Below are 14,853 nucleotides of genomic sequence, written 5' to 3' on the forward strand. Positions count from 1 at the left end.
CTGGCAGATAAAAACATAACAAGATCCCGTGACTAAAATTCAGACTAGAAATAGGGTGCACATACTCAAGTGAAGGTAATTAACCATTTGAACAATTTAGCTAGAGATGTGGTGGATTCTCCATCACTTGAAGTCTTCAGATCAAGACTGGATAGCTTTCAAAAAGATATGTTCTAGCTCCGCCAGAAGTGATGAGCTTGGGGTAGAAATTAGTGGGTGAAATTCTATGCAGGAGGTCAGATAACATTGTCCTTCTGGTCTTAAAATCTGTGAATCCAGGTGACCAATCAGTGTGAATTGTGAATACCTGTGGTGAACAGTTTATCAATAGTCCAAAATCTGTTAGCATCAACTATTCCCGCATGGTGGATAAATGAACTGAAGTCATTATCTGTTTGGGGATAATTTCCCATCAGAAAGAAAAGCTAAATCCATGGACCAAATTCCCCCCTGGGTTTTGTTCCCCCATCTCTAGCCACGTGCTTATGTTTCATGGCTGTCGTAAAGTGACACGGACGGAAATGAGCTTATTGATTGTGCTCTGGTTCTTTGCTTTGGAACCTTGAGTCAGTTTGGCCTTTTAAGTTGCCTCTGTCCTTTTATTAATACTTTGCCTTCTTTTTCTCAACAGTGCTGTCCAATGACGACTGAGTGCAGAGGGCTCTGACAGGGAGGGGGTGCAGGGAGAGAAAAGCTAGCTACGGTCATACTTAAGCATTAAGTTGCAAGTTTTCTAGTCCAGAAAGAAAAGACAGCGACTGCTAAAATCACATTGTTGGCAGGTTATCCTCCTGCTTTAATCTTGTTTTAGATTTGCTCATAATACCTAAGAAATGGTAGAACCTCCTCGTAAATAGCCCCAGTCTCAGCTACTCTATATATTTCTAAAGGAATATTTAAAGCAACTTTGCACTGATTTCATGCTAAATGTATTACCAATAATTGGCACTTCCGTTGCATCCTTCATCCCTCCAGCTCAAAGCGCTGTTCAGACATTCATTAATAACATTGCTTTCCAGTTATATTGGGCTATCAAGCTCAAGGCGGGTGAGCAGCATTGTCATCTCTTTTTCACAGACTGAGCAACTGAGGCACTGGGGAGTCAAATGACTTGCTCAGGGTCACACAGCGAGTGAGCAGCACCACTAGAAACAGAACCCAGGAGTCCTGACTTTCTGCCCTGCATTCAGGTCACTAGATCAAAGCTGCCCCTGGAGAACCTCAGAATCAAAATGGTGTTAGGGTTAAAGCACAGGGCTCCGAGGCAGGGGATTTAGTTTCTATTCCTGCTACAGGCCTCTCATGGCCTCAGCTTCCCCATCTAAAACACGAAGCTAACGCCAGTTACGTACCTCGCAGGAATGTCAAGAGGCTTAGCTCGTTCATGTTTGCACCGGACTGTCAGGCCTTCAGAGGGCAGGCGCTGCAGAAACACAGGGTAGTATTATGCATCAAGGGCCCAATGTCAAGTCAACCTTGCTTCCAAAAACATAGGTGATTTTAAAACGCTTTCTTACCCTACGCCTACAGAAATACTTCCCTCCTTAAAAAAAATCCCTTTGGAAATCCATTGCCATTTCCCCAGTAGCGTTTGCAACCAACCATTGCGGCTTGGATTAATGAGCTAGTGCAGGGGTTCTTGCAACAAACTTTTTGGTGGCCTCAGAGTGTGGCCACCAATTCTTGCCGTGGCCACTTTGACAATTTTTCCTAAAATACTTAATTAACTTTAGGAAAAATAAATAAATATGCAAATACACATGTCCAAATCATAGTCATTTATCTATGTAGGGTGGTGGGTTTTTTGCAGACTCAATAATAAAAATAACGCACAGTTGTCTCTCTTCTTTACTGGACCTAAACAGAATAGAAACACAAATAAGGTGCTTTGAACATTCTTGTCTTTTTTCTTGTTGGGGTGTGTGTGTGTGTGTGTGTGTATATTTGGGTTGTTGGGGTTTTTTTAGACTTGCTAGCTATAAGTAAGTCTGCTGTGAAAAGTTTGTTAATATCATTTTTCACAGCAGACTTACTCAGCCCCCACAAATTAAGCCCTGGATGGGGCTACAGAGGCAGCGGGGGCCAGGGGCAAAGGGGCACGTAATGGGCTCTGTTTAAGGCTCTGGAGTGGGACTCGGGGGATCTGGGCTCAGTTCCCAGCTCTGCCACAGACTCCCCGTGTGATCTTGAGTAAATCACCTAAGGCTGGATCCAAAGCCCACTGCAATCAATGGTAAGATTCCCACTGAGATCAGTGGAACTGGACCAAACCCATATTGCCTCAGTTCTCCAGCTGCAAAATGGGGATCACAATATTCCCCCTCTCTCATTTATTTAGATTCTAAGCTGTTTGGAGCAGGGCCTGTCTCTTGGTTGAGGCCCCTACATGTTACGGTGATCTGTGGGAGGATCCTGGTGGGTTCTTACTGTAGGGCGCATAGTTGTTCATCATGCCAGATCAGGCCACTTGATCATGTCTGATCTGCCTCTGGCAATGGCCTGCGTCTGAGAGAGGCAAACTACAGCCCTCCATATGCACCTGTACAATGTTTATTGCTGTATGCAAGAGGAAAGTCTTCCTGCCTGACCTTTCCAGCAACTCATTTATGCCCTGGAGTATGAGAGTTTTTAGTGTGAATGCTTCTCACTGCATGAACCAGGAGGCTCCCCCTGCTTGGACACCTCCAACAGAGAATTAATTCATGAATCTGTACAGGGCAGCATCTTGCTCTACCGGCTCATCAAAATGGGCCTGCCAGGTGCTATCCAGCCCTCAGGAAGCCTTGTTTTTCCCCCGAGGGTCAGAGGTTGCAGGGAATTATCACCAAAGATAAGGCTTAAGTTTCCTCTTCTAGGGTGATGCCAGCACTTCTCCAAACGGAGTTATTCTGAACTTCAAGCAGATCCCTTTGGAGACAGCAGGATATTTCCACACATTGAGCACTGTGACATCAGAACCAGCCTGTTGTTCCACTTGGCAAATGCGCTGAGAGATTCTGCCATCCCCATCTGCGCGCTGGCTTGAAGTTGCCAACAATGACAGAAGGCTTTAGTGCTGAAGCAGTGTCTTTCCGTACCCTAGCACGGGGTTTGGCTTTGCAGCATTAGGGCCTTCGGTACGTGCCACCATGATCGTCGGGAGGGATCTTTCAGCTTGGACTAAAAAGCGCTCCCAGTTCTTCTGAAAGGAAATCAGAGAGTCGAGGCAGCAGCTGGGAATGAAAGCACCTTCTTCCTTTCCTTCCAGTTCAAATATCTAGTGATATTCAGGTCTTGATGCTTTCCTCTGCAATTCTCCTTCATGTTTTGGAGTTGCTTGCCTGAGTTGTTTTGTAAGCACCAGCAAAACACCACCCCCACCCCCCTCCCCAGCATTTATATAGCCCTTTTCATAGTCCAAGGGGATTGTATAAATAAATTAATGGAGATACCCCATCTCCTAGAACTGGAAGGGACCTTGAAATCTTCGTATTTGGTACTGAGCGTTCCCTTGCAGTCGTCATATCAACAGGCAGGGAACGAAGGAGGCATTGATGAGCTAACAAAGGCGAAAGGATGCAAAGCAAATTGCTTATCAGTGTTTTTTAAGCCAGGGTCAACAGGGCTACAAGACCTACATCTCCTAGAACTGGAAGGGACCTTGAAAGGTCATCAAGTCCAGCCCCCCGTCTTCACTAGCAAGACCAAGTACTGATTTTGCCCCAGATCCCTAAGTGTCCCCCTCAAGGATTGAACTCACAACCCTGGGTTTAGCAGGCCAATGCTCAAAGCACTGAGCTATCCCTCCCCCCCAATTGTGATATTAGCCACTTATTTTCATTTCACATCAACTGACTGTGAAATCAGCAATTGTTGTTAGCGGATTTTGAAGAAAGGGAAACAAAGGCAGGGATGTGAAGTAACTTACATACGATCACAAGCAAGTCCGTGTCAGAGCTGGTTCCTTTCTGCTTGCTTCCTGCCTCTCTCCCAGACCTCACTAGAGAGGAGCAATGAAAGGGGAGTTGGGTAGTAAGCGGAGCTGTACATTTAGTGTTTAAAGATACTGCAGTCTGTAGCAGCTGAAAGCTGTCTGGTGGCTTGTGTGACAGGTTATTCATCCCACTTCCCATAAACCACCGCCACATTAGGGACTAGCCAGCATCTTTGTGGCACTTCCAGCAGAGAGGCCCTTCCCCTTTAGAGAAGGTCCCTCTCTGGCTCGTTACAGATGTAAGTTCTGATATTGGTGCCCATCGAGATCCCTGGGTGCTTTTCATACAGCAGGCCTGTTAGCTGATATCCTGGCTAGAGTCCAGCTTTGGGAATGACGTGCTGCCCACTGCAGTTTCAGCTACATAAGGGATGTATGACTGTGTCTGGTGCTGAATGGTAGTGTGATGCTGTGGGGTGGTGTTAGTTAACTGTATTCCACCCTAGAGGTAACTGCAATTGCATGGGGGATGTAGCAATGCAGGCTGTATTTTGGGGCGTTCTGTTTGTGCCCGTTTGGGATGAGGTGCCTGATACAAATGTGGCATCTTCGTATTTGGTACTGAGCGTTCCCTTGCAGTCGTCATATCAACAGGCAGGGAACGAAGGAGGCATTGATGAGCTAACAAAGGCGAAAGGATGCAAAGCAAATTGCTTATCAGTGTTTTTTAAGCCAGGGTCAACAGGGCTACAAGAGGAAATCGATATAGGAATTAAAAGAGGGTGACATCTCCCAAACCTTCCGGTGTCTCGGAAAGAAGTTAATTTACAAACGCTGTGTTTGCCTGTCCGCTCACAAGATGAGTTTAACCTCACGCATTGGCAAGGTTACGTTTTCCCTATTAGACAAAGAGCTTGCAGCTGCCGGATGTCACTTCGGCTGGAAAATGCTCAGCTAATTTCCACGTCGTGTTGAGATGCAGTGATACAGGATGCGCTTACAGGAGCATTCTAGCCAGTGACAGAGCACTCTCCTCAGGGAGCCGAGCCCAGTTTTCATGCCCTCCTCTTAACAAAGGTCCCAGCATGAATGGGGAGGTCCAGAGAAGGGCAGCCAAGATAGCTAGAGGCCTGGAGATACTGAACAAATACTGGCTTATTTAGGGTTGAAAGGAGAGAAGTGAAGGGGAACTTGATTGAAGATCACGCGTAAGAACGTGAACGTGCCTTTTAGGTTGTCCCATCACCTAAAAGCTCAGTGGTTTGAGCATTGGCCTGCTAAACCCAGGGTTATGAGTTCAATCCTTGAGGGGGCCATTTAGGGATCTGGGGCAAAATCAGTACTTGATCCTGCTAGCAAAGGCAGGGGGCTGGACTTGATGACCTTTCAAGGTCCCTTCCAGTTCTAGGAGATGAGATATCTCCATAAATTTATTTAATTTAAATTTATCACGTGGGACCAGGGCAAGACCCAATGGCCTCCAGTGGCACCACCTTGTAAGGGATCCTCTGAGGTACCCCAAACTAAGCAGGGCTGGGCCTGGTTGAGTATTTGTATGGGAGATCCTCTCAGGTCACCAAGGCCCAGATCCTCAGAGGTATTCAGGCACCTATCTTCAGTTGAAATCAGTGGAAGTAGGACCCTAAATATTTTGTAGCTTTGGGCTCAAGTTGCTACAAGAAACGGTGTGGGTGATTCGGTAGGTGCCGTACTTCGCTCTGAATCAATCCTTCCACTAGTATGGCGGGAAGGGGTGGCCGTGGCAGGAAGTGCCACCTTTTGGACAAGAAGTAAAACCAATGCCTTGGCTGACTGTGGTCATTAAAGACCCCATAGCAGTCTGTGTGGGAGCCAAGCTCGTGATGCTGGAGGCCAAGCCGAATTCCAACCAAGGAAGAGTGTTATTCTGCCCATTTATATGCCCCCTGCAGCGTTAGTTGGATACAGTAATCTCAGTTGCATCCTGTCCTGAACTGGTGTGTGCTGATGTCATACACCATTGGACAGCTGATGCAGTTGATGCCATGAGCCAGCACACAGGTGGATGAAGGGATGTTTCTCAGTGGTTTGTATAGTAGTTTGCCAGTAAAGTGCCTTGGGGTCCTTTAGAACAGAAGATGCTGTATAAATATCAGTGATTATTATTGGCTTGCTTATACGTATAGGCCAATGTGCCATCCCGGCTGTCTCTCATTCAGACAGGCACGAAACAGATGAGCCCAGGCCCTCAAATTCACACTGCTTCAGGCTGGATGTGCCTCAGAAGTTACTTATGCACCCGGAGATGTTTGGGATTCCAGTTCAGCCCATTTCAGAGGTAGGGTCCAAGTGTGAGGTAGAGCTGGTCTGGAATTTTCCATAAAAATCTTGTTTTGACAGAAAATTTAAATTTTCTGAGGGGAAAATGTTGATTTTTGCCAAAAAAAATTCAGTTTTTCCATCAGGAAAATCTAAACAAAACATTTTGTTTCAAGTTGGGTTGCGATTAATTTGAGCTGCAGTGGTGCCTTATGGGAGTTGTAGTTTGGGTGCCTCAAGCCCCCATTCTCTCCTAAAGACTGGGCTCCCTGGTTGGACTATATCTCCCATGACACCCCACAGCTTCTCTACCTGAGGAAGAGAACATAGTGCATCATGGAAGATGTAGTCTGACCAAGGAGCTCAGCCCATAGAGGAGAATAGGGGCATGAAGCTCTGGAACTAAAACTCCCATGAGGCACTGCAGCATCTCAAGTGGGTGCAGATTAATATCAACCAGCCCAAAGTGAATCAATTCTGACATTTTCAAATCTAAATTTTTCTGGCTTATTTAGAGTTGAAAGGAGAGAAGTGAAGGGGAACTTGTCTGTTTCATTACAAATTTTGAATTTTCAACCTGATTCAGGACAAAAACGAATGTCAAAAATATCAGAATTTCCTGGGGGATGGCTTTTCAATCAACTCTAGTGTGAGCTAGGATCTGGATATAAATGCACCCAAATCCTGCAGGGGAGGAGGGGCGTTGGGATCTGGGGCTCCCATCTGGATCCATCTCTAGTTCTAAACTACTTTTTCTTTTATATTTTCCTTAGCCCTAAATGCCTGATTTTCCACATTGTGGTGCACCCCAATATCACACATGCACTGGTCCAAATGCAGCCTCTGGGTAAGCAGGTGCAACTCCCATTGACTTCACTGGGAATTTCACATCCTTGCAGCAGGTCTGACTTTGGTCTTATTAATTGTATGTTCATTCAAGCACCCCCTGCTGAATAGATCTTGCATTAGAGGACCTTATGGCAACCTTATTCAATTAGCTACCTCCTTCACCAGTCTCTGATTGCGTTTGCTTGGTGTACACCAACAAGTCCCAGCCGCCTGCAAGGGGCCTACAGGCTAGCTCAGACAGATGCAGTATGCCAGTAAGAGCTGGAGGGGATGTAGGAATCTCGTAGCTAGAGATCAGCATGAGCCAAAATCCTGGCTCTGAGAACCCGAGTTTGGTTCTGGATGTGTAAGCTCCACCACTGACCTCTCTCTCTCTCTAAAGGCCCAGGCCCAAAAGCCCAGATCTGACCAACCAACTTCCGCTCCGGCCCCCTGAATTTTTGGGATGAGTCCCAATCTCATTCAGTTTGAGACAGACTCTGCTGCAGTGCTCACTAGTGGAAAGGCTTCACTCACGAGGCAGCTCATTGCCCCAGACATCAGTAGATGCTGAAGAGCCACCATTTAAATTGGATGTCCTTTGCCACTGTTGGCAACTGCCCTGCAATACAACTCTGCTCCCATCTGCTTATGGACACAAGGAAACTTCCACTGCGGAGCGCAAGGGGTCTTTGCCAGCTAATGAGCTGGCAGGCGGGTGTTCCCAGAAGAGCCTTTCTCAATACTGTCTCATCAGAGCACCAACCCGGTGGCAAGAGGGCTTAAACCTATCCGTGCACGTCGTCGTCAGCAGAGTATGCGATGAACGTCAGCAGGCAGCCCCAATAGAGTGGGAGACCAATTACACTGAAGCACACAGGGGATGGTATAAATACAGAGAGCAAACTGTGCAGGCATCGGTGAAGTCTAAGGACATAGTGAGCAGGAGATCGGAACAGGGTGAGTACCTCAATTTCTCTCATGCTTTGCAAACCATGTTAGTTACAAGCAAATCCGATAACAGAAGTACTTCTGGGGGCACGGTATCCTAAAAGCATTAAATGCAAATGGACTTTATGTATGTGATTATCTTTCATAGAGTCAAATTCTGCAGACGGTGTAAATCTGGAATGGCTCCAGTGGAATTCCTCCCGCTTTCCACTGGTGAAAGTGGGGTCAGAATTTGCCTTCTAGATATGAAAACAAAACCGTAAATAGTGGCTAATCAACCCCAGCCAACAGGAGAATTTCAGCAGCAAGGTGCTGGCTTGCCTTCCTCTTGCCAGCTACAATATCTTCATCGTGTAATAGTTGATCTGACTTTCTTTTGTTAAGATGGTAATATTTTGAAATGACAGAGAACCGCACAGCAGTTGAGCACAGAGTAAATTCCCCTGCAGAACTGGGTTAGCCTGGAGATGGTATCACGCTGCTTCAGGCTGGATACGTCTCACAAGTTTAGTTATGCAGTTGCTTTAAAAAAAAAAAAAAAGAGGGGAAAAAATTCTTATAATAAATATTCATGACATCAGTGAGAGAACCCTGTAGGATCCCATCTAATCTCTATCTAGCCTGCACTCAGCCCAACAGTAGCCAAGTGCTTGTGGTCTCTGATCACCATCAGAGCCCTTGAAGAGGGCAAGTTTGCAGTGGGAGTTTTCCTATCAAAGCTTAAAATGGGTTGGGATGTCACAGACTCAACTCCCCGGAGCCTTCAGGAAAAAAGAGAGAGAGAATTTTGAGATGGAGTGAAGAGAATTTAGTCACTGATTATAGGCACTGTTTTATACCATGAATGAATGAAATTCCATCCTAACTTAATGACAGACCTGGCACTTGGCTGAGAATGCTTTAAACCCTGACTGAGATCACACTAAACCCTGATCGCAGAGACCTGTTCAGAAGAGTTTGTGATGCTGTGTCTGGTGGAACGGGGAAGTGCCACAAACTGGAACAAAGTGTTGCCCGGGGTGCACAGGGGGAATCAAGATTTTTGGGTTCTAGTCCCAACTCTGCCACTGACTTGCTGTGTGGTTTTGGGAAAGTCACTTAACATTTCAATATTTCCATGTTTAAAAGGAGCCTAATAATCTTCTCAAGGTGTTAGGGGATTGGATTGATATTTAGAAAGCACTTCAAGGCCCTCTGTGCTAGAGAAGCACAAAGCCTTGGTATATAGTTGTCACTGCAGTTTCTTTAGGTTGTAAAATGAAGAGGGCAAAATTACATGCTTCTTTCCCAGATTTAGGATATCGATGAAATCACAAACACTGCTCACATTGTGCTCAGTGGCTTGAGAATACAGTAGAACCTCAGTTATGAACACCTCGGGAATGGAGGTCGTTTGTTACTCTGAAATGTTTGTAACTCTGAACAAAACATTATGGTTGTTCTTTCAAACGTTTACAACCGAACATTGACTTAATACAGCTTTGCAACTTTACTATGCAGAAGAAAAACGCTGCTTTCATTTTATTTTTTCAATAGTTTGCGTTTAACACAGTACTGTGCAGTATTTGCTTTTTTTCCCCCATCTCTGCAGCTGCTTGATTGTGTACATCTGATTCCAAATGAGGTGTGTGATTGACTGGTCAGTTCATAACTCTGGTGTTTGTAACTCCAAGGTTCTGCTGTACCATTGACCAGTACGTGAGCGGGGATGATGGATTGGCTCTTAGGTTAGCTCCAACTAACAAATGCTGCCGACAATGGGATGGCACCAGAATCAGTTGCAAACTGTTCTAACACAGGGAGCAAAGCTGACCACAGGGCTTGGCCGTACAGGTTCAATGGAGCACGTTCAGAGCTTTTTGCTTTGCCCTGCTCTCTCAAACCTGCACCACAGAACCCTGGGGAAAGACCTCTTGGATCAGCAACTCCTCCCTTTCCCCAGCCAGTGCAAACGCCCCAACACTATGGGCCCAATCCTGCTCTGTTACACGAGTGTAAACCCAGAGTAATGCCACTGGGGTGTCAGAGGTGCTGGGATCAATCCAGATTAGCCCCATTTTGCTTTGCACTGGTGTAAGTTTAGTGCAGTTATCAGTCCCTTCCAGGACTGCTTAGTTGAAGGCAGGACCTAGGGAGACCCAATGAGGTGACATCCAGGAGAAGGCAGCACAGGCTGGGAGTGCCATCAGATTAAGAGAGTCTAAGGCCAGAATGGACCATTGTGATCATCTCATCTGACCTCTTGTAGAACACAGGCCGGGGAACGTCCCCAAAATAATTCCTAGAGCAGAGCTTCTAGAAAAACATCCAATCTTGACTTAACATTTGTCAGTGACGGAGAATGTTCCAAATGTTAATTACCCTCCCTGTGAAAAATGTACATCTTATTTCCAGTCTGAATTTGTCTAGCTCCAACTTCCAGCCATTGAATCATGTTATACCTTTCTCGGCTAGTCTTAAGAGCCCAGTGTCAAATATTTGTTCCCCCTGTAGGTACTTATAGACCAGGGGTGGCCAAACTGCGGCTCTTTTAGAAAGCTTCCCATTCTCTGCCTACCACACTGGGGGGAGAGCTCAGGGCTTCTGCCCTGCGGCAGGGTGGTGGGGCTAGGGGCTTCTGTCAGAGACAACTGGTGCCTGGTATGGGGGGCACAATATAAAGGTTTGGGCCCCCCAACAGCTTGAGTCATGCCCCCAAGGCGCACACACCCCTTATCCTTAGCGGCCCCTCCCTGCAGCTCTCAGGTGTTAGCTCTGCCTGGAGAGGCAGCGGCAAACAGCTGGGAGCTGCAGGGAAAACCGCTGCTCCCAGCGGTTTGCCGCTGCCTCTCCGGTCTCCCCGCAGCTCCCAGCTTCCCGGCTCCCGAGCGGGCCCAGCAAACTCTGGGGAGGGGCACAAGACCCTACATCTCTCAGCCACACGTCATCTCTGGCTTTTGTCCAGTGGGAAGGGGAGCGTCTCAGGGCTTCCACCCTGCAGGGTGCACCTGCCGGGGCTCGGGGCTTCAGCCCTGATCCCCGAGACCCCCCTCCGCACAAGGCTGAGGCCCGAGCCTCTGCAGGCACCCCCAGCTCTCAAACTTCTGAAGATTGCCGTATGTGGCTCGGAGGATCAGGAAGTTTGGCCACCCCTGTTATAGACTGTAATCAAGTCACCCCTTAACCTTCTCTTTATTAAGCTAAATAAATTGAACTCCTTGAGTCTATCGCTATAAGGCAGGTTTTTTAACCCTTTAATCATTCTCATGGCTCTTCTCTGAACCCTCTCCAATGTATCAACATCCTTCCTGAATGGGTGGGCACCAGAACTGGACACAGGATTCCCGCAGTAGTCGCACCAGTGCCAAATACAGAGGTAAAATAATCTCTCTACTCCTACTTGAGAGTCCCGTTTATGTATCCCAGATCACATTCGCTCTTTTGGCCAGATCTGCCTATAGGTCTTGAGCTAATAAATTAATTTTTTTTAAACTGTAAATTAATGGAGATATCCCATCTCCTAGAACTGGAAGGGACCTTGAAAGGTCATCGAGTCCAGCCCCCCGCCTTCACTAGCAGGACCAAGTACTGATTTTTGCCCCAGATCCCTAGTGGCCCCCTTGAGGATTGAACTCACAAGCCTGGGTTTAGCAGGCCAATGCTCAAACCACTGAGCTATCCCTCCCCCCGATGCTATCCTTAGTCCCTTTAGAAGCCAAGAGTCTTTCATCTGAGGGCCACCTAGCCCGTTACTGATGTTAACCAGTTGGACTTCACAACCACCCTGCCAGGCAGGTGAGTGTTATCCAAATTATACAGCTGAGGAACACAGACACACAGCAACCTGTCCAGCGGGAGAGCTGGGAAGAGAACCCAGGCTCCCTGTTCCAATCTCTTCCCACCAGGCCATGCTGCCTGTGCACACCCTGCACTGCGTGCTAGGAAATGAGGTGCTGCCTGCCATATGGCTCTAGAACCACGCACGCTGTGGGACTTTTTCCTCCGCTGACTGCTCCCAGGCCATGTCCGACTTGCTCCTCCCTTCTCCTTGCAGGATCTCCCCATTCAGGCAGACAACGCCATGGCATGTCAACGACCTCTCCTGCTCTTGCTCTTTGTCATGCTAGTAGTCAGCACCCACCTGTCGAGAGCTCAGCACTGGTCCCACGGCTGGTATCCCGGCGGGAAAAGAGAACTAGATTTGTCCCAGACTCCAGAGGTGAGTTCCAGCCTTTCCGTAGGGGGATCTTCCATATTACTTGAAAGCCCACAGTACGTTCTAAATACATCTTGTTCTGCAGCCCTAATTTAAGGACTGATCCTGGGAGGTTCTGAGCATCCACATGGGATCCAGTGGGAATTGTGGGTGCTCCGCACCTCTCAGGATCAGGTCCTTAATGAAAATGCTGACATACGTAGAGAGAAACCTTTCATCGCCACTTCCCAGCCCTGTGCTCACCACCCAGAGCACACGGCCTTCAGACCCAGATCAGGATCTGAACTGTCCCACGGCTCAGGGTGGTTCTGATCTGCACAGCTGCGGTATCATAACAGACACAACTGGGAAGAGACGACAACTGGGAGAGGGCCAAAGCTGGACAGCCTTTAGTGCTTTCACATGCTAGCTTTAAGGCATGCACCATTTCCTCCTTTCCTGCAGCATGTCAGCTGCCCTTCAAGGCAGATCCATGTGGAGAAGGGTTCCATCTTGAATTCAGCCGTTTGGGGGACTTCGCGTCCCCCCTCTCCCCCAATATGCATTGACTGAATTTTGTCACCATCCAATATCCAGACATTAGAGCGCAGCAAATTTCATGCACATTGGAAAGGCATGAAGAGGTAACAGAGAAATGAGCTAACGCATAGCTCTGTTTACAGAAAAATACCCTCTAGGTCCTGCACAGAGGCTACTAACTCATTTCACACCAGGACACCAAACAGCCATCGGTGGTAACACTTCCACTTCTAGGGTTATAGGAATTGCTGTATCGGATCAGACTGGTCACTCATTCTAGTCCAACATCCTGACTCTCATAATGGCCAGTACCAGCAGCTTAAGAGGAAAGTACAAGACATTCTTCAGTGGACAATTATGTAATAACCAGTCCATAGCGAAAGTTTGTCGTCTGCTCATGCAGGCTTATACTCCACAGCATGAGGGTTTATATCCCTTGTTTCTTTCCCCCTAACTGTGAATATAAGTGTCTTCATGACAGAGCAGGGCTGGATTTAATTTAGGGATGAGAGACCATGTAACCATCCAATCCCAGAAATGTATTTGTTTTGTTTGTGAGTTCAGGCTTCAGAAGAAATCAAACTCTGTGATGGGGAAGAGTGTGCTTATCTGAGAAGTCCAAGGAAAACCATTGTCAACACTCTGCTGGTAAGAACAACATGCAACCTTCTCCAGTAGCTACCAGAGTGCCTCAGCATTTAGCAGAGGAGGCAAAAGTGGGGGCAGTAGTGAACAATCCGGTATTGTCAATTATTAGAAGTATTTTCTATCTCTAATGCCAAGGCTTTTAAAGACAAACAACAAACACAGCTATCTGCCCAAAAGAACGTAAAGATCTAGCAAGATCCTGGGCATCTCCTATGAAAAGTTCAGAATCATGACCAGGACACGTGTCCGGATAGGAAGAGCTCAAGAGATAAAACATCCAGGTTATTCAAGTTCTTACATTGCTCCTGTCACGGGGGTATCTGCATGTGGCCTCTGTTGTTTCCTTAATATACATATAATAATAATGAATTTTTAGGGAGCACAGTCAGGCAAGAGGGGTAGGTGAGTGGTAGAAAGTTAATTGGAAGATGCAAGCCTTGAAAGGAGGGATTTGAAGGAGTAATGAAAGTCGGGGAAGATAAGCCAGACATAATGGGTGGAGTGCCCACGTACAGAGAAAAACATTCATCATTTAAAAGACTGGCGAAATTATTTATTATTTGTACTGCAGTGGTACGTACAGGCCCCAACTGTGGATCACAACTCTACTGTGCTAGATGCTGAACAAATGGTCTGAGATCAATCACATGCGATTAAATGGAGAATCAGGCCCAATAAATTGTGGGATTTTAAAAAAAAATGTCTTTGTTGCCAAACAGGCTGACCTGCTGGCGAGACAACTACAGAAGAAGAAGTGAGCCTTTCCACAGACTCTTTCCGAAATGCTTGCCAGCCCCACTGGCTTTTCAGTCACTTCCTTTGCAACATGATGGTGTGTCTATAGATTCCATGTATCTGACCGTTAAAGAATTCTTATGAACATCTTGGCTGACTGCACTCGAATGCTGGGAACGCGGATAGTGCTGTAATGCTTGAGAAATGCCCCCGACCCATCACCCAACCAGAACGAGGCCCTGTTTGGAGTTCTTTATGCACTTGTGTAACTCCACCATGTTGAATAAAATACTTTATTTTGTTACATACACAATTCCATCCACATTTATGTCCTTACCCATGTCTTAAAAAAATAAAAATAAACGAATCTCCAGCCCCATAAACCAGTTTTAAGCACGCACTGATTTTTGAACAAGAGTTGGGTCATAAGGCCTTTTATTGGTAATTCCTGGCCCTCCTTGCACTGCTTTCTGGGTAGTTCAGCCTTCTGGCTGAGTGCTGGAATATTCTGCCAAACTTGATTCACGTCCTGTGTACGGCCCTTTATTCACAGAGATACAAATATCAGGGGTACATGTAACCTTGGAAAGGTTTGGTGGTGGTAGTTTTTTTTCACAAAAGGCAACATTCTCACATTCATATTAAGAAAATAAGAAAGAGCAATGGTAAGGTTCTTGGGAAGATAACAAAAGGAAATGTGATCTAGTGGTTAGAGTGCTAGGCTGGGACTTGGGAGACCCAGGTTAAAGCACTTCCTGTGTGACCT

The 14,853-nt window shown here is 46.7% G+C and overlaps 1 protein-coding gene across 2 annotated transcripts; it reads left to right on the forward strand.

The window, feature by feature from the left end:
* Nucleotides 1-3,870: 3,870 nt before the first annotated feature.
* On the forward strand, nt 3,871-14,554 carry LOC101939439 (progonadoliberin-2). Of its 2 annotated transcripts, XM_065598361.1 has the most exons (6): nt 3,872-6,230; nt 6,985-7,999; nt 11,297-11,345; nt 12,024-12,188; nt 13,269-13,352; nt 14,072-14,554. In XM_065598361.1, exons 4-6 carry the CDS (start codon nt 12,051-12,053, stop codon nt 14,108-14,110), a joined length of 261 nt encoding a protein of 86 aa, XP_065454433.1. In that variant the 5' UTR covers nt 3,872-6,230; nt 6,985-7,999; nt 11,297-11,345; nt 12,024-12,050; the 3' UTR covers nt 14,111-14,554. The 2 variants fall into 2 exon arrangements, with proteins under 2 accessions (XP_065454434.1, XP_065454433.1); XM_065598362.1 differs by lacking the exon at nt 11,297-11,345 and having other exon boundaries at nt 3,871-6,230.
* The last annotated feature ends 299 nt before the right edge of the window (nt 14,555-14,853 follow it).

This window comes from Chrysemys picta, chromosome 5 (genome assembly GCF_011386835.1).
Source record: "Chrysemys picta bellii isolate R12L10 chromosome 5, ASM1138683v2, whole genome shotgun sequence".
Classification (NCBI taxonomy): domain Eukaryota; kingdom Metazoa; phylum Chordata; order Testudines; family Emydidae; genus Chrysemys; species Chrysemys picta.

Coding starts and splice junctions, on each gene's coding strand:
- LOC101939439 (XM_065598362.1), top strand. CDS start 12,051: ATGGCATGTCAACGACCTCTCCTGCTCTTGCTCTTTGTCATGCTAGTA. Junction 12,189..13,268: donor ATTTGTCCCAGACTCCAGAG/GTGAGTTCCAGC, acceptor TTGTGAGTTCAG/GCTTCAGAAGAAATCAAACT. Junction 13,353..14,071: donor CCATTGTCAACACTCTGCTG/GTAAGAACAACA, acceptor GTTGCCAAACAG/GCTGACCTGCTGGCGAGACA.